Here is a 27,043-nt window from a genome sequence, read left to right as displayed (position 1 = left end):
ATTTTGCCACTTGTGAAATAATTTTGGAGCTTCTATAACATTGACCCTTTCATCCTAATTTTCCTTGGACTTGGGATGTTGGGGGTGGATAAGATGGGGATGGAGAAGAAACAGGCTTTTAAATTGCCTCTTTTGATTCTGTTGATTTCTGGAACTCTTCTCCATGGGTCTTAAAGAGTAAAGACTCCTTCCTGGTGCGCGACATGCAGTGGCCAATTAATTAAACTTAGGTTCCCTTCCTCCATTAATTTGTGGGATTCCAAATGAACACTTACTTGAACCATGGTTTTCTGTGTGTTTGTGAATGGAAGGACATGTTTGTCTTTGACCTTCTTTTATTTTCAAGTCTAGGCTTGATATCTAAGTAGCTTTGGTTCAGACAGAGAAGGATCATGGATCCAGTTGCTGGGATGGCTCTCTAGGTTGGAGGTTCCTGTTCTTGGGAAAGATCCTCCTGACCTATGCAAGTGGCATACATGTTTAATTTTCTAGATGAGAAAAGTGCTGGAGTTTTAAAATTATTACTTGTGTGCACAGCTGTGGCTTCTAGGGAAGCTCAGCTGAGCTGGTCTCAAGTTCCACCAGAGGTCACCGGGGAGAGATGGCCAGGAAGACAGGAAGACGTGTCTCACCTGGGAGAGTATGGCAAGAGCTAGACAAGACCTCCTGGGGGAGATATGTGCCATTTCTTCTTCTTCTTCTTCTTTTTTTTTTTTTTTTTGAGACAGAATTTCACTGTGTCACCCGGCTAAAGTGCAGTGGCACGATCATGGCTCACACCAACCTCCCCGGCTCGAGCTTTTGTCAAGCCATCCTCCCGCCTCAGCCTCTTGAGTAGCTAGGACTACAGGCATGCACCGCCATGTCCAGCTAATTTTTAGATTCTTTTTCGAAACAAGGCTTTGCCATGTTGCTCAGACTGGTCTCGGACTCCTGGGCTCAAGTGATCCTTCCACCTCAGCCTCCAAAAGTGCTGGGATGACATGCATGAGCCACGATGCCTCCCTCCTCCCCCCCATTTTTTCTTAAGTGCTTATGCTCAGGGCAGGTCTTCCAAGACAAGGGAAGAACAGCCAGATAAGACTCAAATGAGATAGCTGAGAAGGTAGCATTTCATTCTTCTATGCTCATGCTCCTTATCCACAGGCAGAATGCTGTCCTATAACTTTTGCTGTCCCCTAGGTCATGATAGGTAGACATGCAGGTGGTGACCACAGACTGGCAATTAGCCAAGGATTCTCAGCCATGGATGCTGCATGTGTGAGTGTGTGTGACAGAGCCCTCTGGCAGTTTGGTGGAAAATTGATACATTTTGTAAAAATGATATGTTTAAGTCATACGATGAAGTAAGTACTCGTAAAAGGAAACTGATTTTATTGAAATAGTTATCAAAGCATATTAATATTAATATATAAGACTGGTGCAGTGGCTCACGCCTGTAAATCTCAGCATTTGAGGAGGCTGAGATGAGAGGCTTCAGGCCAGGAGTTCAAGACCAGCCTAGATAACAAAGTGAGACTCTATTTCTACAAACAATAAAATAAAAAATAAAAATAAAAAGATATCTTTAAACTGGACTATAGTAATACATGTGCATCTTTATTGTGTATTAAGTAGCTGGATCTACTTAAGAGGTTCATAATAGTCACAATTTCAAGGTACAAGTGAGTGTAAACAGTATTTTGGGGTATCTGTGATAACAGCGTTAACTGTCCTACCTACATTAATAATGGAAAGAAATACTAAATTTCACTACATGGTACTGAAACTAAAGATGTAATTCCTTTTACCTACTGCAATTTGTAGAACCTATAGAATCTATCTAAAGACCCCTGGGTGGCAAAGGATAAATGCTTGAGGGTATGATACGCCATTCTCCATGATACGATTATTACACATTGCATGCCTGTACCAAAACATCTCATGTACCTCATAAATATATATACATGCCACATACTCACAAAACAATAAGGACACCTGGGTGGGATTGGGGTTTTTGGACTAGTGGAGAACGTCTGCATTTAGAATTGTATGGAGGAAATATTTTGATTTATTTATTATACTCCTGTTTTCTTTAAAAAACCTACATGTGTAGGTAAAAATTTTGCCAGAGGTGGGAATGTGAGAGTCACTAGTTTGTAGTATACAGCATTCTACGCTGAGAGAATTCTTTTTATGTCAAAAAGAAAGCGAAGAATCTGGCAGATTAGAATTTTCATGTTATTTTCATTTAAAAAGCTTGGAAGTCTCAGTGTCAATTATTATTGACTGCCACTTACTGACATTTTTGGCAAAAAAAAAAAAAAAAAAAAAAAAAAAAAAAAAAACCACATTTCATTTTAATGAACTTTGACTCGTTTGAACGTTTGTAAGACTTCAGAGGTAGTTTTAGGAGATAGCTGCCTTTGATCCCTAAGGTATATTCTTGGGCCTACCCTGATTCTGTCTCTTGACTTTGCACCTCTTTCCTTCCTGAACCTTGTTTAAAAGAGGCTTCCTTTTATGACTCTTTCCTTGCATCCTATTCTTCCTTCCCATTCTAATGTGAGACATAGAGGCTTTTATGAGAAACCTGTTATCTGTATGCTGGATCTTGGAAACCTTGTTTTTCTCCCAGAGATGGAAGGTCTGATCTCAGTTCAGTTCTGACCCCAGGACAAAAAGCTTCTCTGGAGTAACTGACTCACTGCGGTAGAGCCTGTTTTCACAAATTAATATTCCGTATGGAGAAGTCAGAGGAAACATTTTGGGGAGTGGGTAGAGGTGATGAGGTTGAAGCCTGAGGATGCAGCTTGCCTTTCCTGGAAGCTTGTGCAGCGTCATACTCAGGAAATAAACTGTGTGGGAAAGGTGGTGTTTAGCAACACTTTACTGCTGTGTCAATGAGTGACAAGTCTCTCTCTCTTCACCATGAAATTCCTGCAGGCACAAACCATCGGGACTACATCATGAAACCTATGTACGGCCCTCACCTTGTCATTCTGCACTGTCAGAAGCACATGAAAGAAGAATGTAGGCTGTCAGAGCGAGCATCACACTGAAGTAGGGACTTCTTAGATAGAGCCGTCTGCCTAAAATGAAGTAACCTTAGCAAATATATTGTATGCTACAGAAAGTAGAACAGTCTAGCCAGGGTTGTAGAAGACGGAGCTGGTCCTGGGGTCACAGGTGGTATCTTGGGAAACGTTCTGAAGATATTCAGCTTTTTGGATATTGCACAGTTCATTAGGAGAGTTATGAACAGTGGTTATGAAGCTCCTTATGAAAGAGACATAGAGACATACCCATCAATATTAGTCGAGATGGTTCTGGTTCCTGTCTTGCACTTGGGAGTACACACTTGTTCTTGTCCACATTAACCTTCAAATTGTCCGCATGATCAACCATCTGCAGACCTACTGCCAGATGAGGGTCGTGTCAGGTCAGAAGTAGTAACTCAGGTCAAACTCTGCTATTTAGAAATTGAGTGTTTTTTTCATACTCAAACTGGCAGTTTTCCTTTGTAGAACTCATTCAGCTTCCACTCTGGGGTAAATATTTTCTTTACATAATCAAGGTTATCTCCGTCCATCAGATACAGCAATCTGAAAGCCTTATACAGGAAATGGGGTTAAAAGTGACTGGGTATCTAGAATTCTTTATTTTGTTTGCTAAACTGTAGGCAAATATATTCTCAGAACTAGTCTGATATCTTTTTAGAAACAGGCTTATTCGACATTGTCTGAAAGTAAAACTCTAACACTTTACTGCTGTGTCAATGAGTGACAAGTCTCTCTCTCTTCACCATGAAATTCCTGCAGGCACAAACCATCGGGACTACATCATGAAACCTATGAGAATTTTATGGTGGAAACATGAGTGGAGCAGGTGTTGCAAGTAACTCATCTCCTGTGGGCATGGTACCCACAGGAGATGAGCTAAGGAGAACGCCCTGAAACCTAAGCTTGCCAGTTTTCTGCCTTCTGTGTCCTGGTTCCTTCTGATTTCCTTCTGTGTCTCTTTTCTTCCTTTTAATTTAATAGAATTTTCTGGAGACCTTCTCTCTTCCAAGTTCAAGTATTACTCATCTCTGGGCTTTGCCCTTAGATACTCATCATAGTCTAGCAATGAATTTGTAAGCACTGAGGAAGTAATGGTGATGTAATGTGAATATTCCTTCTGGTATCATCTTCCCCACTCTTTGTAAACCTTGGTGGTCTTGTATTCAAATTATTGAATGTCAGTGCTTAACCCCTCTATGCTGTCTTTACAGAAGTCCTCTGGCCTAGCTCTCTTTACATGTCTAAAATTGTAGAAGCGTCTTCTAGGCACTTGATTCCAAAGTCCATCCTGCACAAGCCCACCATCCCACAGAAGGAGCAGGTGGGAGGCAATGGACCGCTGGCTGGCTTCATGGTAGCAATTGAAAAGCAAGGGAGCACAGGCTGGCTTAATTGTAGTAATTGAAAGGCACGCTTCATCTCATCAGCTGGAGTGTTTATTACTTGAGGATGGGAATTTGATTGGTGTATTTTTACATTTTATCAAAATGGGTTTCACCGTGGAAGCATTCAGTGGTACCTCAGTAAATAATCGTAATTAGCTAGGATTTCTTTGGGGGATACTTATCATTCTAAATTTTTATGTATTTACATATATGTACTGTATTAGTCTTTTTTCACACTGCTGATAAAGACATACCTGAGACTGGGTAATTTATAATAAAAAAAAAAAGTTTAATGGACTCACAGTTCCACGTGGTTGGGGAGGCTTCACAATGATGGCGAAAGGCAAAGTAAGAACAAAGGCACATGTTACATGGCAGCAGGCGAAAAGAGAGAGCTTGTGTAGGGAAACTCCTCATTATATAACCATCACATCTCATGAAACTTACTATCATGAGAACAGTATGGGGGAAACTGCCTCCATGATTCAGTTATCTCCCATCCGGTCCCTCCCCTTACACATGGGAATTATAGGAGCTACAATTCAAGATGAGATTTGTGTGGGGACATGGCCAAACCACATCACATATATATGCATAGCTTTATGTAAGGTATTTTTATGTAAGGTGTGTGAATATAAGTGTTTATATTTATATACTCTTGTACTTTCTCAAACACGTACCATACCATATGCAATAATATCCTTGAGTTACATCTGCTGCTCTGCCCATTTTACAAGTAAGAGATGAAGGCATTGATGATTGTGTTAGGGTTCTCTAGAGGGACAGAACTAATAGGATAGATAGAGCTATAAAGGGGAGTTTATTAAGTAGTATTAACTCACACGATCACAAGGTCCCACAGTAGGCCATCTGCAAGCTGATAAACAAGAAAGCCAGTCCGAGTCCCAAAGCTGAAGAACTGATGTTCGAGGGCAGGAAGCATCCAAAGATGTATTTGGATGCTCCTAAATATTTCTCAAAACTAACCAACTGAAATATTAAGATCCTTTGTTTTATATATATATAATATTTCTCCAAATAACCAAGCAAAATATTGAGCTATTAAGCTCCTAAGAATATGTCTTATATTTATATATATATATTCTATATACATATAGAATATGTATAGAATTTTCTGGAGACCTTCTCTCTATATATACTTATAGAATATTATGAATAATATGTTTTATATTCCATATATATATAGAAGGTTAGTTTGAAGATTTATATACATATAATATATTAAAATTTATTTTAGGCCAGGCATGGTGGCTCACGCCTATAATCCCAGCACTTTGGGAGGTCAGGACGGGCAGGTCATGAGGTCAGGAGTTCGAGACCAGCCTGGCCAATACGGTAAAACCCTGTATCTACTAAAAATCTAAAAAATTGGGTGGGCATGGTGGTGCATGCCTATAGTCCCAGCTACTTGGTAGGCTGAGGCAGGAGAATCTCCTGAATCCGGGAGATGGAGGTTGTAGTGAGCCAAGATCTCGCCACTACACTCCAGCCTGGGCGACAGAGTGAGACTCCCACTCAAAAATAATATTTTATAGATATGATTTCATACATAATAAGTTCAAGTACAAAATCTTATGAAGTAGCTGCACTTACATATGAGGAGAAGGAAGAAGATTATTTATACAGTACAATTAGTACAGAGAATTCTGGGAAGAAGTAAATACTCATTTCAAATCCTTATTTACAATTCAAGTAAAGAAATATCTGGTGGCATTTTTATAGCCTGCTAATATAGGTTATATGGTGTTGGAAAACATATTTTATTTTTACAGGTACATAGTAGGTGTATGTATTTGTGGGGTACATGAGATATTTTGATACAGGCATACAATGTGTAATAATCACATTAGAATAAATGGAGTATACATCACCTCATGCATTTATCATTTCTTTGTGTTACAGACTTTCTAATTATACTTTTAGTTATTTAAAAATATACAGTAAATTAATGTTGACTGCAGTCACCCTATTGTGCTATCAAATACTAGATCTTATTCTGTCTAACTATATTTTTGTACCCATTAACCATTCCCACTTCTCTCTCCCTCCCGTTATCCTTCTCAGCCCCTGGTAACCATCATTCTACTGTCTATTTCCCTGATTACACCTGGAAGATATATTTTTAAAGGATAGGCTGGAAGGCTACATTGACTCTCACAGTTTCTGGCACACTAAACCTTGTCATTTTCTGCAGTAGGGATTATCTCGCTTCAATTATGTCTTGCTCCTTCAGTGAAGGACTTTCCGTTCCCACTGGGCTCCTATACTGCATCTACAGTCTGCTTTGGAGATAATAGTCTGAGGTGTCAGATCGTCTTGGTAGTGAAAGCAATTTAAGAGGTCACTGGCACAAGGCCTCATTTTGCAGGGGAGGGAGTTGATGGCCAGAGCACTAAGTGAAGGGCTAGGGAGCATTTGGCTAATTAGTGACCAGGGCTATAGCAGGCTCAGGTGCCCTGACTGTGCTTGCCATGGCTGGCAGGATCCTGGGTCTTTTCTGCGACGTATGTGGGTGGATGGTCTCTTGCCTTGGGCTTGTCGCATACTCATGAAAAAAACAGTTTATATTTTCCCTTCAGTTTTTAAATCCAGGATATTTTGATAGTGCATGAGAAAATGAAGTCATTGAGTAAAACTTGTATAGATGAGAATCTTTTGATTAAATTTTCATTGTAAAATAATCATAGTCATAAAAAGTGTATCAAAACATATACATGGATATTTATTTTAAAGAGTAAAAATTGGGGCCGGGCGCGGTGGCTCAAGCCTGTAATCCCAGCACTTTGGGAGGCCGAGGCGGGTGGATCACGAGGTCAAGAGATCGAGACCATCCTGGTCAACATGGTGAAACCCCGTCTCTACTAAAAATACAAAAAATTAGCTGGGCATGGTGGCGCGTGCCTGTAATCCCATCTACTCAGGAGGCTGAGGCAGGAGAATTGCCTGAACCCAGGAGGCGGAGGTTGTGGTGAGCCGAGATCTCGCCATTGCACTCCAGCCTGGGTAACAAGAGCGAAACTCCGTCTCAAAAAAAAAAAAAGAGTAAAAATTAATCAGATACATAGTATTGTACCCACTGACAGACAAGGAAAGAGAACATCCCCATTGTTTTTATATATCAGTGTGAGTTGCTTCCCTGTCTCCTACCTCTCAGAGAAATTTACTTCCCCAAGATTTGGTTTTCATAATGCCCTTACTATTTTGTATTTCAGGACAAACATAGCTCTGAGCAATATATTGTTAGTTTCACTATTATGTAAATAAAATCACACTATTTGTAGTCTTCTGTGACTTGCCTTTTATGTTTGAGATTTTCCCATTTTACTCCATATGTCTGTATTTTATTCATTTTTGACTGTTTTGTAAAACCTTCTGTTTTAATATGCCAACATTTATTTATTCATTGTCCTATTTATGGATATCTGGATTGTGACAATATTTTTTGCAATTATAATTGGGGCTGCATTATCCTCAGCAAGCTAACGTAGGGACAGAGAACCAAACACTGCATGTTCTCACTTATAAGTGGGAGCTGAATGATGAGAATACATGAACACATGGGGGCAGGGAACAACACACACTGGGGCCTGTCTGTGGATGCTGGAGGAGAGAACATCAGGAAGAATAGCTAATGGATGCTGGGCTTAATACCTAACAGCAAACAAGCATGGCACATGTTTATCTATGTAACAAACCTGCACATCTTGCACATGTACGTTGGAACTGAAAATAAAAGTTGAAGAAAAAAATATGGGACTGCAATGAACATTTCTATGCATGTTACCTGATGCATGGGGGTTCTAGTTGCTCCACATCGTTGCTCAGTACTTGGTATCATTGTTTGTTTGTATTTTTATTTCTATCCTGTTGTTATTTCATCTGCATTTCACCAAAAATGAATGACATTGAGCCTCTTGTCCGATGTTGAGGCTATCTGTGGATTTGAGGACTTCTTCCTATATGTGGATTTATGGTGGAGGAACTGCCAAAGATGGCTTTTCATGTAGGCTAAATTACTAGAAAAGTAATGATCTCTAGTTATCCAAATATGAAACAGGAGCATGGGAGCGGTTTGGGGGAATGGAGAAGGAGATTTTTAGGAGCACCATAAGATATCTATCTGACTATATTCTTGAAGAGAAGATAGTCATGGCACTACAGGCATGGTGGCACACACCATGTTGTCAGCTGACAGTACAGGTGTATGCATCCATGATCTTGAGGATATGTGACTTTGAGTTTGGTGAGAGAGATGAACACAAAGCTCAGAGAGACCTGCAAATTATTTGATTTAGATTTAGAAGTTGTGTTTGGAAAACATTTAATTTGACACAGAAAATCAAGCATTAATGAGCTTTTAGTATTTGCTAATCCTTACGCTAGCTTTAGATATGCAGAAGATTCTGTCACACAGGTATGGAGCATAGCACCCAACAGGTGGTTTTTCTACTTTCCCCCCTCCCTCTCCCTGCTCTAGCAGTTCTGACTTTCTGCTACTGCTCTATGTCCATGAGTACTCAATGTTTAGCTCACACTTATAAGTGAGTACATGTGCTGTTTGATTATCTATTTCTGCATTAATTCAATTAGGATAATAGCTTCCAGCTGCATCCATTGTTTCTGCAAAGGGCATGATTTCGTTTGTTATTATGGCTGCATAGTATTCCATAGTATACACCCATCACATTTTCTTTATTCAGTGCACTGTTGATGGGCTCTTAGATTGAGTCCATGTCTTTGCAATTGTGAATAGTGCTATGATGAGCATACATGTGCATGTGTCTTTTTGGTAGAACAATTTATTTTCCTTTGTATATATACCCAGTAATAGGATTGCTAGGTCGAGTGGTAGTTCTTTTTTTAAGTTCCTTGCAAAATCTCCATACTGCTGTACACAATGGCTGAACTAATTTACGTTCTCACCAACAGTGTATATAACCTTCTTTGTTCTCTGCAGCCTCAACAGCATCTGTTGTTTTTTGATGTTTTATGAATGGCCATTGTGACTGGTATGAGATGGTATCTCTTTGTGGTTTTGATTTGCATTTCTCTGGTGCAAAATGGTGGATTTTTAAATGGGATTTGATTTTTAGATTTCATAGAAACTGCACAGGTAACTGTGCAAAGAACTCTTAAGATTTGACAAAATACAAATTAGATTGTAATCTCCTTTATGTAGGAGGGGAAATAAAGAACAGAATATTAAGATATTTACATGTACAAAAATAGATGAACTGGCAGATTGCTGGTGTTGGATGGATGTTGAGCAGGGGCTGAGGACGTGTGTGTGCATGCATGCATGGCCATGCATGGAGAGTGGTTGTTAGTGTTGGTAACAGCATAGAGCTTTGTGCTTCAGAACAAAAGATAAGCCACATCCCACTCAGGCACCCTAAAATGTTGTCTCCACTAGACACAAAAGAAAAGGGAAGCCAGAGATGTCTGTAGCTTGTGCAGAGTTTTGGAATTTGCTAGTCTAGACTTTCTTAGTGAACAGTATGGAAGGATAGTTGTGCAAGCTCAGTAATTTGGGCAAGGATCAGATTCTGTTGCTTTTGTTTTCTGGATGCTTCACAATGATGAGATGGAAGTGGATGTCTCAAGTGCTTCTTGTTCTCAGAAACCTCTTGGCAGCAGACATCGCAGTGGGCCCAGACCTTCAGCGTGGCTGGAAGTAAAACACAGGGAAAGGGTACTCTGTCTCAGTTAACCATTTTTTTTTTTAAATGCATTTACAGAGCTTCCTGTTTTCTAATATATTCCAAGGCCTTTGAAAGACAAGGCCATAAACACCCAGGAGATGTGATTTTATTCATTATAAGGTCCAAATACCAAAATGTCTGTGATAAGGGCTCACCTTATATATCTTAAAATTAAACCAGTCTCAATTTGAGGAATGCATACTTTGGGGAGAAATGTATTACAGTTTTTATTCTGAACACTTTAAATTATGATAGGCCTGAATAGTGTGAGCCTTGCCTTAATTGCAACCTGAGTCAGAATAACTACCCTGCAGAGAATTATTTAAAATACCCAATCAAGTTATAAATTAGTCAAAATGCCATTCTGAGATATTATTATTTTACGCAGTCTTTGCAGAGAATCCATGCTATATAGCCCTTTTTCGTTCCCAAAATGTAAGTATATATTCAATAAAGTTAGTTTTCACCTTTTTTGTTAAAAATTTTTGTCTATTAAAACTTTTAGAATTCATTTTGTAGTATACCCTCTTTATTTTAGGAATATTAAAAATCTATCTACCTATTTATTAATAACTATGAATAACCACGTTTCACCCTTTGTGAAATCCTTTTCAGTTTTTGAAACTCATATGGGAGATCTTTTATTTTTATGCCCACAAGGATATATAAGCTGGTTAAATTTATAGTGATTATTTAATGATGATAATATACATTTAATTGATATCAGTAAGAAATGTTGATATCTTCAATATCATTATTTCTTATAATGCTAAACATTTACAAGTTACCAATTTTTTGAATATGACTATATTTTTACACACACACACACACACACACACATACACACGACAGCACTAATCATATTCTCTTAATGTACCTACAGATACTTAATCATTTACACAGCCACTATAATTTTATACTTCATGGCTTAGACCAGTAATTCTTACTTGGGGTTGGTTTTGGCCCCCGGGGATCATTCAGTACTATCTAGAGACATTTTCCATGGTTAAAACTGGGTAGGAGGAGGTGCCACTATCATCTAGTGAGTAGAGTAGAGACCAGGGATGCTGCAAAATACTGTACGTTGTACAGGCGATGCCCCCACAACAAAGAATTATATGGTTTACAATGTCATTTGTACTGTGATAGGGAAATGCTGGGCTTTGAATTATAGTAATTCTGTGCAAATTAGCCAAATTTCAAAAAATGAGGGAGTAAAAATGATAGCTGTCAACCTGTTAATATTGTGAATGCCCAGCCTAGACTTAGTAAGTGCACAGATGCCCTTGGGCCCATCTTCTTAGGTGGCTGCTCCTTCATAATCATTCACTGCCCATCAGGACCTTGTGGGATGTCAACTTAGACAGAGTAGGGATTTGATCATCAGCTGGGTCAGTCATAACCAATATATGACTCATAGTCTCATTCACATTGAGTTTGAGAATTTAAGGCATGGGCTGGAATTCCTCGTGGAACTAACTTTATAAACCTTGGAAGAAATCCACCCACTAAATTCCACATTTAGTAAGCTCTGTGTTTCAGGGACTGTGCAATAACTTGAGGATACATACTATCTCATTTAGTCCCAAGTAGCCTTTCCATACTTGGGACTAAATGAGATAGTATGTAATACCAAATACTTTACAGCTACATGCCACTAAATAAGATAGCATGTAAAATCCCAAATAGTAGATTGGTAAAGTGAGGCCTAAAGAATTTGAATGACCTGCTGTCAGCCTACTCAGCACTAACAGTGAGCTGATAGTACCTGGTGTCTCTGTACCCAGGAATTTTTTGGGCAGGTCTGTGTTGAACGTTGCAGCGTGTTGTATATATTGATTAGGCATCTTCTGTGCTCTTCAGCCTTTGCCTATCTAGGCACCCTTCCTGCTCTGCACAGCTCCATGAAGCAGGTGGGACACACTGTTTTACCTTTTTGCAGTCTGCAGAGGTTGACTTGCTTCCCTCAGCTCACAGAGGTAGCAGCACAGGACTCAGGTTCATCTGAATTATAAGTTGATGGCCTCACTGTTCACAAGAGCAAAGTCATGGAATCAACCTATGCCCATCAGTGCTAGACTGGATAAGGAAAATGTGGTACATATACACCATGGAATACTATGTAGTGATAAAAAGAACAAGATTATGTTATTTGCAGGAACATGGATAGAACTGGAGACCATTATCCTTAGCAAATTAATGCAGAAACAGAAAATCAAATGCTGCATGTTCTCACTTATAAGTGGGAGCTAAAGATGAGAATTCATGAATACAAAGAAGGAAACAACAGACACTGGGGCCTACTGGAGGGTGGGGAGTGGGAGGAGGGAGAGGATTAGGAAAAATGTCTATTGGGTACTAGGCCTGGGTGATGAAATAATCAGTACAAGTAACCCCTGTGACACAAGTTTACCTTTATAATAAACCTGTACATGTACCCCTGAACCCAAAATAAAAGTTAAACATTGTTGGTCTCATCGATTCCCTTGAGAAGGGCTCTGGAAGTAACAGCTACCACTAGTTAAAAAGCTTTAAGGAAGACCGAAGCATCCAAACATGACATCACCTCTTTGTTTTTCTTGTCTATCTCTTAATTATTCAGAAATGGGATTGCTGTATGACAGACATCCAAATGTTGTCTACAGTAGAATTCAGAGATAGAAGCAAACACATAAATCAGCCATTTGGTGAGATGCTATTTGTCACTTTCAAAATTAGAGTCCAGGTTTTCAGTGCGTTTTCATCCAACTCTGGTGAACTTTTCCCAAGATGTTATGTACTATGGAATTTCCGCTGATGGTATTACTGTTCTGTGATAGAGCCAGCTCCAATATGTTTTATTAAAAAAAAAAGCCATGTGATGTATTCTGTTCAACTGACAAATGAAATGGATAATTATTTTCTTATGCAAATGCTATGAATAACACTCATATTCCTTAGAAACACATTTGTGTATTTTGAGTTGAAGAACACTCTAAAGGCACTCTCCTTGCAACACCTAGTGAAATGTTTTCCGTCCCTGGAGGATCATTTAACATACTGTCCATTGCTGTGCAGCATTCTTTTATTGTCACAGGAGCAGCAATTTATGTAGGAATAGTCATATTATCCATGTTGAGACAAACTGAGGTGGCAACCCTTTAAAAGTTGACTCCAGGCTCAATGGGATAGTAACTCAAATGTAGTCTCAGCTTTTTAAATGGGCTGCAGGGTGAAGAGGATACCCTCTAAGGCATGCAGTGTCTTACTGGAAAGTCAGGATAATTGCATCAACACTTTTAATTATGAATGAAGCCTTCAAGAGACTAGCACTACAGCATGTACTTCAAATGGACCATCTTGTATAGTTTTTTTTACAAGGAAACTGAGATTCAGAGCAGTGAAGTATATAGCCTAAGTATACATGCACTTGACTAGACCAAAGAGAATTCCTGTCCAAACTCTACACTCTTTTCGTTTGATGATGTTCCCTTTGTGACCTGATAAATATCCACATCATGATGCCAGACTGACCTGGATACATGCTTCTATTTTCCTCACACTGGAAAACTTTTAGAGCTCCATGCATGTCCCCTTAATAAAAAGTGACAATTTCCTTAAACATTTGAGAAACAGCGTTTTGGGAGTACCCATATATTGATAACCAGTCTGGTAAACAATAGCAAAACTGAGAGGTGTATAACTCTTGAACATGTTTGTTCATTCAACACAGACTAGTTGAGTGTTTTCTAAATGTCAGGCATTGTTCATGGTGATAGGATGTACAGCAGGAAATAAGACAAGTGATGCCCACTAGGCGTGGTGACTCAAGCCTGTAATCTCAACACTTTGAAAGGTCCTGGGGGAGGATCCCTTGAGGCCAGCCTGGACAACATAGGGAGACCTGATGTCTCCAAAAAATCCAACGAATTAGCTGGATGTATGCCTGTAGTCCCAGCTACTCAGGAGGCTGAGGTGGGAGGATGGGTTGAGCCCAGGAGTTGGGGGCTGCAGTGAGCTATGATAGTACCACTGCATTGCAGCTTGGGTGATGTAGGAAGACACCATCTCTAAAAAAAAATAAACACAAGTGATATTTTTGCTGTCGTCTACTATGTGAAGATGGCACTATACACATTCCTATACAAATGAATAGGAATTTCATAGAGAGATGTTGTGGATTGCATAGAAGAGCCAGCAAGTGTTTTATGTGGTCACTGTGTGGCTTCATTTTTCTTGTCTGCTTTCTTCCTCCTTTAGGCTGTGTTGGAGTTTTCATAAAGAATTGTCCCTGGAGGTGCTGGATGGTCACAGCTTCCTTGGAGCATTGCACTTGCTGGAATCCAGTTTGAGGATTAAGGGAGGACTGCCTCTGGTGACGGGCTGCCAGGAAAGTGCTGTGCTTGTTCTTAACCTTGGGCTCTGTCTGTGATCAATCTGAGACTCTCTCCCAGGCCTTCTGCTCCCTGGAAAGCCCTCTCTCTCTGCAGGCTCGCCTCTGGACTTTGTCTCTTTGGAGTCACATCACTGGGACACCTGTGGATGTGGATGCGTATTTGAACCATGTCGCGGCCCCAGGGACTGCTATGGCTTCCTTTGTTATTCACCCCAGTCTGCGTCATGTTAAACTCCAATGTCCTCCTGTGGATAACTGCTCTTGCCATCAAGTTCACTCTCATTGACAGCCAAGCACAGTATCCAGTTGTGAACACAAATTATGGCAAAGTACGGGGCCTAAGAACACCGTTACCCAATGAGATCTTGGGTCCAGTGGAGCAGTACTTAGGGGTCCCCTATGCGTCACCCCCCACTGGAGAGAGGCGGTTTCAGCCCCCAGAGCCCCCATCCTCCTGGACTGGCATCCGAAATGCAACTCAGTTTGCTGCTGTGTGCCCCCAGCACCTGGATGAGAGATCCTTACTGCATGACATGCTGCCCATCTGGTTTACCGCCAATTTGGATACATTGATGACCTATGTTCAAGATCAAAATGAAGACTGCCTTTACTTAAACATCTATGTGCCCACAGAAGATGGTGAGTACCTCATTGAAACAGAAAACAACACCCTCTTGTACAGTGTATAAAGAGATTTGCCAGTAAGGTTTTATAATATCTCATGCATGATCCTTTCTATAACCTGTTTATTTTAATTTATTTTTCATATTCATAATGCAATTCTTGCAACAACTTACCACGTGTTCCACTTCTATATATTGGGCCATCTACTGGATAGACAGAACTGTAAATAATGACTTTAATTATCTTCATATTTTGACTTCTTAACGTTTTATAATGCTTATTTGCAGATGAAAATAAATATGAGCATATAATGTTGCATGTCATACCTGAATCATCTGTAAAGGAATGAGTCTATAGAAAATAATAGAATTTTTAAGTAGACTATTATGCTCCAGTTCGCAAACTGAAAGATAGCGAAAATGTTTTTTCTGCCTTAATGACTTAAGATATTAGCACCTTTTTTAAGTTTTCTTTTCTTTTCTTTTTTTTTTTTTTTGAGATGACGTTTTGCTTTTGTTGCCCAAGTTGGAGTTTAGTGCAATGGCGTGATCTCGGCTCACTGCAACCTCCGCCTCCCAGGTTCAAGAGATTCTCCTGTCTCAGCCTCCCGAGTAGCTGGGATTACAGGCGCATGCCAGCGCACCTGGCTATTTTTTGTATTTTTAGTAGAGACGGGATTTCACCATGTTAGCCAGGCTGGTCTTGACCTGCTGACCTTAGGTGATCTGCCCACCTTGGCCTCCCAAAGTGCTCAGATTACAGGCATGAGCCACTGCACCCGGCCTTGAGTTTTCAAAGAAAAACTTGATTTTTTAAAATATACAAGCAAGGGATAGCTCATACAATGGTTGGATTTCATTGTTTAGAATCCATTTTCTTAACATAAATTTAGATCTTGTTTTCTTCCAATATTCGCTGCAATCAAATCACAAAATATAATCAGATCATTAGCTACATTAGAGATGAATGTATTTGTGTTTTTAGAATTTCCTTTATTTCTACAAAACAACAATGAAAGTCTGTAGACACAATAACATTTAATATATTAACCTAATGTTAGCAAAACATGAATAGCTTTATGTCCGTAAAGATTTCAAATTCAGATTTCCTAGGAAGAATAACCAGACTAAAGTTATGCCACAGTGGTGTTACATTTCCTAGTTAGCATTCCCATATGCCATTTTTAGATGAGGAGAAAGAACAACAGAGAATAAAATATAAGTGGAAAGAAAGGAAGTAATTTGTGGGATTGATAGATTTATCTAATGTAGAAACTAGAGTGTGTCCTTTGTATAAAGTTCTTCGTGGAAAGTGTGATAAATTTCTTTTATGGATAAATTTTTTCCTCTCTTCTTTTTTTTTTTTTAAAAACTTCAATCTCTGGAAAACATTTTTCAGTAAGATTTGGCTAAAAATATTACATAAACAAGTACATTAATTCAATGATCTCCAAAATTATATTGCATCTATCAGATTACTCTTTCTCCATGTAAGTGCCAAATAGTCTAAGTAGAGTGTCATGAAAAACCAGACCAGGGTTGTGTGTCATTGAGATTACAAATTGTCATTAAGATTACAAAGAACAGCCCAGAGAAAGAAATTAAAGGACTGTGCTTCATTATATTAGTGGTTTCTGGCATATTGCCCTTGTCGTTATGGTGACAGACCTCACAATTATCTCATAAAGTCCAGGTCTGAATGTGATTCAAGGAGTTAAACTGACATTTGGACGCTGTACTTTCATGGGGTGTTCTGAGCTGTCTCTGTGCCTAACAGTCCCGCATTGTACATGTGTGAGATGAATACGAGCTCTCAAAAGCAATTAGGTTTCTCATTTGAGCAGCCACCTGGGTCGAGGTCTTTCTCATAATGAACTATTCAAACAAAAACTAAAAAGGAAGGAAGACAAAAATGGTGAGAAACCCCCCCAAACAGGACAAAGGATTAAAATTGCTTTCATAATACTTTGGATGTGCTAGAGTCTAGGAGCTGGTGATATTATAGAGCTAGCCTTGGCAACAATGAATGCACTTCAAATAGAATGTCTTCTCGCGTAGGATGTTGGACAGAATGAGACCACCCATGAAAAAACTCAATAGCCTCCCTGACTGTAGAGCGCTATATGTACAATTGTGTGGATGGAGACCACAGTGTGGCCATTTCATTGTGATTCAGTACGGAATTGTAACTTGGGGAATAGAAATATGTGAAAAATGCTCTTCAGTGGAAAAGTAATCCAAGCTTCATAATAAACCCATTTCTACTTGTTTAATTCTTTAGGCTTTTTGAAGCAATATGTGTATGTGATCTTAACAAGGGAATCAGAAAATCTAATAGTGACTGAAAAGGTAGAATTAGTCTCCCCAGGATGTATAAACTTCATAATTTTGCTGGTGAGAGTGCAAAGCCACAGCCCTGCATGTTTGTACAAACCACAGGTTTTTGGGCTATTGGGTTAGGAGTTTTTTTGTTTACTTGCTTGTTTTCTTAACTCTATCAACCTAAGAACCAATGCAGAGCTTTAGGTATTTAGTTACTGATTATTCACTAAATGAGTGAACTCCGCATCCATAACAACATATTGAAATGTTGGCATCATGCTGATTCTCTCCAAAGGCCTTCCCTTAGGCGTATCTCAATTCATATCAATGCTTTTACTTTTATTTACCAGGATAGCTAGCAATATTATTATTTGGAATTCAGAATTATATTCTGACCAATCTGATCAAGGCAGAAAGACAAAGCCAAATAAAAAAGTAGATCTTTTTGTTACAAAAAAACTTTTTTTGTACTTTGTTACAAGTAAACAAAAAAATCTACTTTTTTTGTTTAGCTTTGTCTTTGTTACAAAAAAATCTTTTTTTTGTTACAAAAAAATTTTTGTACTTGTTACAAGTAAACAAAAAATTTACTTTTTTTGTTTAGCTTTGTCTTTCTGCCTTGATCAGATTGGCTCAAATTTCTGTTTCTACTTTCATAAAATGTGTAGATGTATTAAAAATACAAAATAGACTTTATTTTAGAAGTATCCTTAAATTTAAGAAATAACTTGTGTGACGAAAAGTGTTAGAAATTTCTTTGTAGTACAATAGTTTAAGAAACATTTTTTTTTTCTGTAGAAAGCAATACTTTTTATAATCCCTTTTAAAATAAATCAGGTCTTGCTGAAGGTCAGTCTTTTCCTTTAAATTGTCATCAACCTCTACTAAACTTAGGCTTGGGTCTTTATAACTATTTCCTACCTTACAGGTTTCTTTATTTAAATTTTCATAGGTTATTAATTTCTCTTTGGTGTCTAGATGACAGGCTAGTTAACTTGAATTGCATATTTAACCTTTTGATAGGTGCTCAAATAAGGTCAAAATCAGTCAAGCCTCTAGTAGGACACATGGGCCATTTTTGACAAGGAACAGTTGGGGACTGAATCTGCATGGGTGTGTGTGTGTGTGTCTGTGTGTGTGTATCCGAGAGAGAGAAAGAAAGCAGAGAGAGTGACTGAGTGACTACTTCGAGGAAGCAATGAAGAATATGGCTTGGTAGGTTGATTAAACACAAATTATGAAAGTCAAACTGAGTAGTTCAAATCTCTTACACTAAGTCCACACCAGTTCATACATGAGGGGATGGCACTACAGTTTGTGATTCCTCTTGGCCACCAAGGAGACTGAACACAGAAAGACGAGCTATGGAAACACTTCAGGTTTTTAGTGAGAAGCCTTGGTATTGTTTAGAAGTAAGGTTAAAAAGTAAGGGAAAAATAAAAGACACATTTTGAAGAAGTTGCTCAGACAAGATGTCATATTAAATATAAAGTTTGAAGGAGAAGGAGCCACAAGTGAGTCCAGGGTGCCTTGGGGAATGGACAGAGCCAAGGAACCACTTCTTGAGTGACATACACCTGTGCTTTCTCTCTGTATCCTTGGACATACATCTTAAGGTCTTATTCTTGAAAGATTTTGGGGTGAGAAGCCCTTCCATTCTTTGTCATGGGACTAAAAACACTGAGAATTAAAGAAAAATATAAATGAAAGTCATTATCGCCCAGGCACGGTTGCTCATGCCTCGAATCCCAGCACTTTGGGAGGTCATGGCAGGTGGATCACTTGAGGTCAGGAATTCCTGACCAACCTGGCCAATATGGTGAAACCCTGTCTTTACTGAAAATACAAAAAATTAACTGGGCATGGTGGCATGCGCCTGTAATCTCAGCTACTCAGGAGGCTGAGCAGGAGAATCACTTGAATTCAAGTGGCAGAGGGAGGCTGCAGTGAGTCAAGATCAGGCCCCTGTACTCTAGCCTAGGTGTCAAAGTGAGACTGTCTCTCAAAATAAATAAATAAATAAAAAGAAAAAAAGAAGTCATCATCATTGTATTTTCATTGTAGCATAACAGAAAATGCCATTATGATTTCTAGAATAGTGAAATTCTGGGATTATTCTTTGCTAGCAATACAACTGAAAAAGGAAGATATTAAAAAAGAGCAGATGATTGAATGCAAGTTGTGCCTATCATCTTTTTCCCTGACACTTTGAATATTATGACTTAAGTGAGCTTGCCATGATTATTGATTGAGGACCTATTCTGTGAAAGTCTGGAGCTTTGTGATGAAATATAAACAGATGCGGCATGGACAATGCCCTGCAGGAATTTGTACAATTAGTAAACCTAGAGGTAGAGAATAAGCCAGAGCATCCTAGTCAGGGAACAAAGAAAGCTCTGTGACAGGTTTTCATCCTTGAATAGCTCCCATCTTTTCTGAAAATCTTACAAACTTGTCTGGCATTCTGCATTAGTCAAGAGGTTTTGTTTCCAAATGGCAGAAAGCAACCTAGCCTCAATCTGGCTTTGAGAAAAAAATGGAAATTTATTAGAAGGGCTGTGGGATATCCCAACTTATTGCACAAGTTGAGAAATCAGATTGGGAGAATGCAGCTAGACTTTAGAGGTATCTGGAAGCAATTAATCCAAGGACATTACCAATCTTCATGTCTGGTTCTTTACTTCTTTCTGGAAATAGGCTTGCTTTAAATGGCAGTAAGAGGGTTCTCTGCAGTTTTTGTTAGTTGTATTTTGTTTTTCTCAGTACCACCAGGGAGGGACAGAGTTCCATAATTCCATACTAAAAAGCCCGGGGCAGGGTTTTAATTGGCCTAGTTGACTCAGGAGTAAGAAGAGATAAAACTGGGCTGTTCTTGGGTTTACCAGTTGGCAGGGGGCAAAGGACAGTTCTCACCAAAGGATGTCTGGAATGAGCAGGCACTACTTCACTTCACTGTCCAAAATATTTTTGAGCATCGATTATATGCCAGGCATGCCTTAGAGGCTGAGATTGCAAGAGATACAAGCATTCCTAATTTTGAGAGATAGGTACTTGTAGGCAGAAGAGTCATGGTCCCTGAGAGGCATGCAAGTTCCCCCCACTCCAACACCATTCCTGGAACCTGGAAATAGGTTACTAGGCATGGCACCTGACTTCTTCAATACTCTGCCTTAAGTAATGACTTCAAATGGCAAAAGGGAATTAAGGTAGCAGATGGAATCATGTTTGCTAAACAGCAGACCTTCCAATAGGGAGAATCTATCCTGGATTATCTGGTTGAGCACAGTATATTAACAGAGACCCTCCAAGGTGGATGCAGAAGGCTCAAGAGGAGATCAGAGTTGGTGTAAAGCAGTATGAGAAAGAGATACCCGGACATTGCTAGCTTTGAGTATGAGAGAGCCAGGAGAAAGGAATACAGGCGGCAGCCTCTAGAAGCCAGAAGAGATGGGGAAATTGATTCTTCCTTAGAGCTTCCAGAAAGGAGACTGACAGCCCTGCTGACAACTTGATTCTAGCCCCATGGAAGAAACTATGACCTTAGAACTGGAAAAGAATAAATGTGTGCGAACAGCTTACTAAGTTTGTGGAGATTTGTCACAGTGGTAGTAGAAAACTAAGGAAGAGTTTTATCACCCTTTAATATTATCTGAAATTCATAATGAAGTATTACTCTAAACAAAGTTCAGAGTCGCTGAAGTTGTTTGTTTCGATCCTTCTGACCTCTCCATTCTGGGATTCTACTTCCTAGAATTGCTAGTTGAAAACACTCTTCGGCACTTAGCGCTTTCTACCTCGCTGCACATGCCAAGGAGACCACATCGATGCTTATTTTAGGGCAGACATTTTTCAGATTTTTTAAAAATTTCTTTTTTAAAAATTTGAGAGATAGGTGCACTGTCTCTGAGTGGGGTCTTGCACTGTGGCCCAGGCTGTAGTGCAGTGGCACAGTTATAGCTCACTGCAGCTCCAAACTTCTGGGCATAAGTCATCTTCCAACCTCAGCTTCCTGAGTATCTGGGACTCAGGCCGAGACTACTATATTGAGGTTCAGAGAAGAAGCATGTCCAGGTGTCTGCAAATTAGAAAATGGTGGTAGATTTTTTAAAAAAGAGACAATGAAAAAAATCCTCTATTAGATTTACATTACAATTTTCAGCCACCATGACTGGCCAATTTTTAATTTTTTTTTTCAAAGAGCTGGGGTCTTCCTATTTTTCTCAGGCTGGTCTGGAATGCTAGACTCAAGTGATCCTCCCGTCTCAGACTCCAAAGTTCTGGGATTACAGGTGTGAGCCACCATGCCCAGTGACATTTTGCAAATTTGACATTTTGTGTCAGGTTAATATTGCCTCATGGCAAATTGTCCTAAATGGCATATTCAAAAGATAATACTGTTTTGACACAGAAAGGTACTAAAGGGTCATTTAAAATTTTTTCAGGCAGCTATAACAGATTTCCAGAGTAGATGGTTTTGAATGACATATAACAAAATATGCAAATTGTTCTTTCCTCATCTGTCTTCATAGAGTTTCACTCAAGGTGGTGGCTGCACCTTTATATGTCTTATTTTCCTACTTACAAACACTGCTGACAAAATCCTCTGGGCTCCCCACTCCTTCTGGCTATACCTTAAGCTGTGGTCTCTTCTGGGCAAACTGGTTCTCTGACCTTTTCAAGGTACATCTTGTTTACTCCTCCAGCCAAAACTTGTTTGCTGGAGTTGGAATGCCAGTTTATCCCCTTAGCAGATCAGTCATTATGGGCAAGTGACTCAGCTTGCATGGGCCACAGTGTCCTTGTGTCTAAAATAGAGGTGGCTGAGAGGTTTAAGGTTTTAATCCATATAAAGTGCTTAGTAGTCAGCACATACAAGCGCCCTATAATCTGATGTTAGTGCAACATCATTAATAACAGAACAGAGAACCCCAAAATTTCAGCAAAGTTGCATGTGCATAGTGGGTCTGCTATGTATATTAATCCAGGCATAATAAATGTTGGTCATCTGTGACATAACTATTTATTGTAGTAGTGGAGAGGTAATCTTAATAAGTAAGACTAACCACCCATCATTTCTGGCGGTTTCTAGTGTGGTTTTAACAAAAGGGAATTTTGGAAGGAGCAACATTTTGAAAAAGAGCCAACTATTACCATTCTGCTGTATTCGTAACTTTAGTCCTTTTGAACCTGTGTTGTCAAATGGATTTTGAGCGTATGTGAATTAGCGAAATTAATCACCAGGAAAGGATTAGAATTAACTTTTTGGAAAAGTCCCTTAAACCATCAAAAGGCAGTAACACTACACTTTGTGTGTGAGATTAAAGAGGAAGTAATTTTATTTGTCTTATCTAGACACACAAAGTCCAACTGTATGCATATAGTCACAAAATATAGGTGAAAAATGAAAACTATGTTAATACAGTGAGACAGATGTTTTAACCAATCCACATTAACAGGCAACTAGGTGAAAATAATTAAATTACTCCAGTTTTCATCTGTTAGTTGGATGTTTGACATTGTGTAGATATAGCTTATAGGTAAAGATAATTATGAAACATTATTAAATAAAGACCTCCCTGACACAGATTAATTGAAAAGCATTTAGTAGTTTTTGTAAGCAGAGTTAAACTGGAGTGAATTTCTGATAGCATGTGTCTCTGCCCCAGCTCAAAAAGCTTTCAGCAGTTTGAATACTGAGTAATAATCTTATTGAGGGTTTAGAAATTACACATGTTTGGAATATATTTGGTAGTATGAATTATGCCTATTTGAATAATTAAGAAATAGCTTTTCCTAACAAAGAACATTTCCCTTATGTACATAATCTTCCAGCACATTAATTTTAATTCAATTCAATTTGCAATTTAGATTCTTGTCATAATTTGAACAAATACAGATTACCTAGAATATATTAAAAATCAAATTTTCACATAGTGCATATTATAAGAAATTTTTCTAGAAGTTGTCAGAGATAGGAACTTTAGGTACAACTAGTCCACTGGAATATTTGACCATTTAAAACAATTAGCTCATTACTTGTAGTGTCTTACTTTGTAAGATGTTGTAGTCTTATTTGTTGTCAATTAATATTGCTTGTTTGGACACTGTTATTTATTTTTCATAATATTTTAGCCAAGCTCTTTATTTGTATTATTGATTTATTTTTTAATTTTATTTTTTATGTTTGAGACATTCTTGTTCTGTCACTCAGGCTGGAGTGCAGTGGTGCAATCTCCACTCACCACAGCCTCCACCTCCCAGGTTCAAGTGATTCTCCTGCCTCAGCCTCCCGAGTACTTGGGACTATAGGTGCCCGCTACCACACCTGGCTAATTTTTGTATTTTTTAGTAGAGATGTTGACCAGGCTGGTCTCAAACTCCTGACCTCAGGTGATCCACCTGCCTCGGCCACCCAAAGTGCTGGGATTACAGGCGTGAGTCACCGTGCCCAGCCTAGCCAAGTCATGTAACCTTTTAAATATTTAGTGTCCTCAGCTATTAAAAATAAGAGTAATATGATTATAGATCCTATGAATTTTTTTCAGAATTATAATGATTCGGGGGAGTAAGCAACTATATAAGAAATAATTATAAAATCAAAAAGATTAGTGCATATTAGGACTTTAATGTCATGTTAATTGAATGTTAATCCCATGACTTTATCTTTCACTGGAAGATTCTTTGCTTGAATGGGGTACTGGAAGCCATTGTTGAGAGTAGGTCCGATCTTCCTAGATTGTTTTTTGGTTCTCCTAAACTAGGCTGTTTTCATAATGAGTTAGTGATCATTCTGTCTTTATGTTTAAGCATCCCTTTCCTTGGTACAATCATAGCCAAACTGCAGTGAAAACAAACAGAAATCAAGAAGTTGTGAGGTACAGATTTGAGAGCCACAGAGAGTTTGTGAGATCAAAAACATCCACTCTCAATAAATAAATAAATAAGACCTACCTAAATCACACAGTCAGCTTAAAGGCAAAGGATCCGGAGGGAAAGTCTCCAAAAGAGTGATCTATTCATGGAATAGCAACTGATAAAATAAAACAAAGAGGAGACAGTGTAGTCTCCACCTTATTATTTCAATCTAATATTCTATATTGAGGTTCGAAGAAGCATGTCCAGGTTTCCAAAAATTAGAAAGTAGTGGCTTGCTCCTATAATCCCAGCACTTTGGGAGGCCTAGGTGGGTGGATTGCTTGAGCCCACGAGTTTAGACCAGCCTGGGTAACAATGAAAAAACCCTGTCCCTACCAGAAAAAAAAAGTTAACTGGGCATGGTGACACTGCCCTGTAGTCCCAGCTACTTGAGGGGCTGAGGCGGAAAGATCGCTTGAGCCTGGGAGATCAAGGCTGTGGTGAGCTGAGATCACAGTGGTGCACTCCAGCCTGGGTGACATAGTGAGACCCTGGATCTAAAAAAGAAATAAAAGAGCAACATTTCCTTGTTAGAGTTTATATATCTGATGATGGCTTTTGATGGTGAAGGTAGGCGTTGGTCTGTGATGTGTGTGTGTGTGTGTGTGTGTGTGTGTGTGTGTGAGTGAGAATGGTGTTGAAGGAAAGCCCATAGGAGAAATATCCACAAGTTAGTTAAGATCAAATATGTTACACTTTTCTGGGAAATACCAAGTTATAAAACATCTGAACTATATCCTCTTCCCCCCTGAAACCCCAAACATCCTGAAGTCTCTTTCAAGCCAGACATCTCTTGGTCTATTGTACATGTTGTCTGCATGATCCTCAAGTTTGCCTCAGGGAAAGTGCCTGTTGCCATCAGAAAGAAAGAATGCAGCAGGTACTGATTTATCTCAGGCAAGGAGCTCTTCTGTACGGTTTCAACAAGATATAAAAATTGTAGGTTCTTGAACACTCCTTTTCTTTTTCCTTAAAATGGGTGTCTTTAGCTACATTCTATTCTCTTCTCTGTCTTTTATGACATAGTCAGTCATTCACTCAAGAAGGAACATCTGATATTCAGCTAACATCCCATTTGCCTGTCACATATGGACTTTAGCCTCCAGTCAGGCCGATAACACTACTGATCTCCTAATCCCAGTCTAGACTCTTTGGGTATTTTCTTCTCTTTTCCATTCCTTATTTTCTTTAGAGACATTTTAGGTAACTCATTTAAAAATTATTAATAAATAAATCATTACTTACAGTTAGCATATACAAGGCCTTAGGTGAGTCTAAGTGGGTATCCGGAGAGATCTAACCCGACTGTTGGAAAAGTGAGTGGGAAAGCCCCATTAATATGTGACCTAACTAAACCAACGTTTCATAAAAAGCACAAAGTCTTCAGTGACTGCTTTAGGATTTCAGGGAAAAGAAAATGGAGGTAAATCTGAAAGTCGATGTTTTCTGTGGAGGACCCTTGATAGAAAGGTTTTCATCCAGTCTTGAGATGAATATGCAGAGTGTAAACACACACTGGCTGAGCAGTGAGGAAATGCTGTCTACAGTTCCTAAAACTTAGGCTCTTGTTTATTGCTTCTTTAGCTGCACAGAGACATAAAAGATGCAAAACTGGGGAGAAGGGAGAGAGAAAATTATGAAAAAACTAGAGGAGGGTGCAATGATGTTGTAATTTACCATGCAAAGTACTCACTTGAGTATTTTTTACATTGTTACATTGTGACATTGGAGGATTCATAAATAGAATTCCATCCAAACGAATTCTAATACATATTTTTTCTTTTTAGCAGACTATACAGTAAGGTTAAATCAAAGAACTTGAGGTCCCAGTCTTACCAAATTCAAATATACTTTTTATCACCTGCTTTTTAAATCATTAATGCAAAAGCTTTCAGTCTCCCCCAAATTTCTAATCTAGTAATGTACTTTCATAATTTTATGCTGAAAATGTACTAATCCAGATAACTCATATGAAATCAAGTTATATTATTTTGCATGTTTCCAAAATGTTTAAATTTAAAAATAAAGAAGAAACCCTTAGAGAAATAACTGCAGCTTTCCCAATAATATTAAAATGTTAACCAATTATTTCATTTTGAGCTAAAATCAGATAATGATGAGAACATATTTCACTATGGCACATTCTATAAGGATCTTTCCATTTAATAATTTTTTTTGCTTTACTTTATAGGAGGGAATTTTGGTATATTGAATATAATACTGGAAATTTACCCGGATGTAAATGATAGAATGAACTTAGACTTTAATCACAGAATGATAACATCTTCCAAGGAATAGGAGCTTTTGGGGTCATTTAACCAAAACTCCTTCACCATACAGTATTTCCCTGTTCATTAACCTTTCAGCACTTTAAATTTTACAAGTCTACCCTCCCCAGTAGATGGTAAACCCTTTGAAGACCCAGAACATTTTTGAGATAAAAGAATGAATTGTATACTTCAATGCATAGAACAAATGAATGAACCTGTAGTGCCTGGCCATCCAGCTTTTTTTTTTTTTTTAACCTGACCAATAGAGACGTTTGCAGCTTTTCCACTTCATTATCAGAAAGGGTTGGTGATGTTCACCTGAGCACTCTCTAGAAACAGAGCTGAAGAAATTTTGAATGTTTCCTTCCTCTCCTAATATATAGCTTTGG

The 27,043-nt window shown here is 38.7% G+C and overlaps 1 protein-coding gene across 3 annotated transcripts in view; it reads left to right on the top strand.

Annotated features, from left to right (window-relative positions):
- NLGN4X (neuroligin 4 X-linked) overlaps positions 1–27,043 on the top strand; it is a 339,546-nt gene that overhangs the window by 72,248 nt on the left and 240,255 nt on the right. For all 3 annotated transcript variants that reach the window (XM_032285849.1, XM_032285851.1, XM_032285850.1), the window contains exon 2: positions 14,389–15,163. In XM_032285849.1, coding sequence (XP_032141740.1) covers positions 14,692–15,163 — 472 coding nt within the window. In that variant the 5' untranslated portion in view covers positions 14,389–14,691. The remainder of the gene's footprint in view (positions 1–14,388; positions 15,164–27,043) is intronic.

The sequence above is a fragment of the Sapajus apella genome, unplaced genomic scaffold (genome assembly GCF_009761245.1).
Source record: "Sapajus apella isolate SASKATOON/1434 unplaced genomic scaffold, GSC_monkey_1.0 scaffold17, whole genome shotgun sequence".
Lineage (NCBI taxonomy): Eukaryota > Metazoa > Chordata > Mammalia > Primates > Cebidae > Sapajus > Sapajus apella.
Note: the sequence above shows the minus strand (reverse complement) of the source record. Positions and strands in the feature narration are given on the sequence as shown.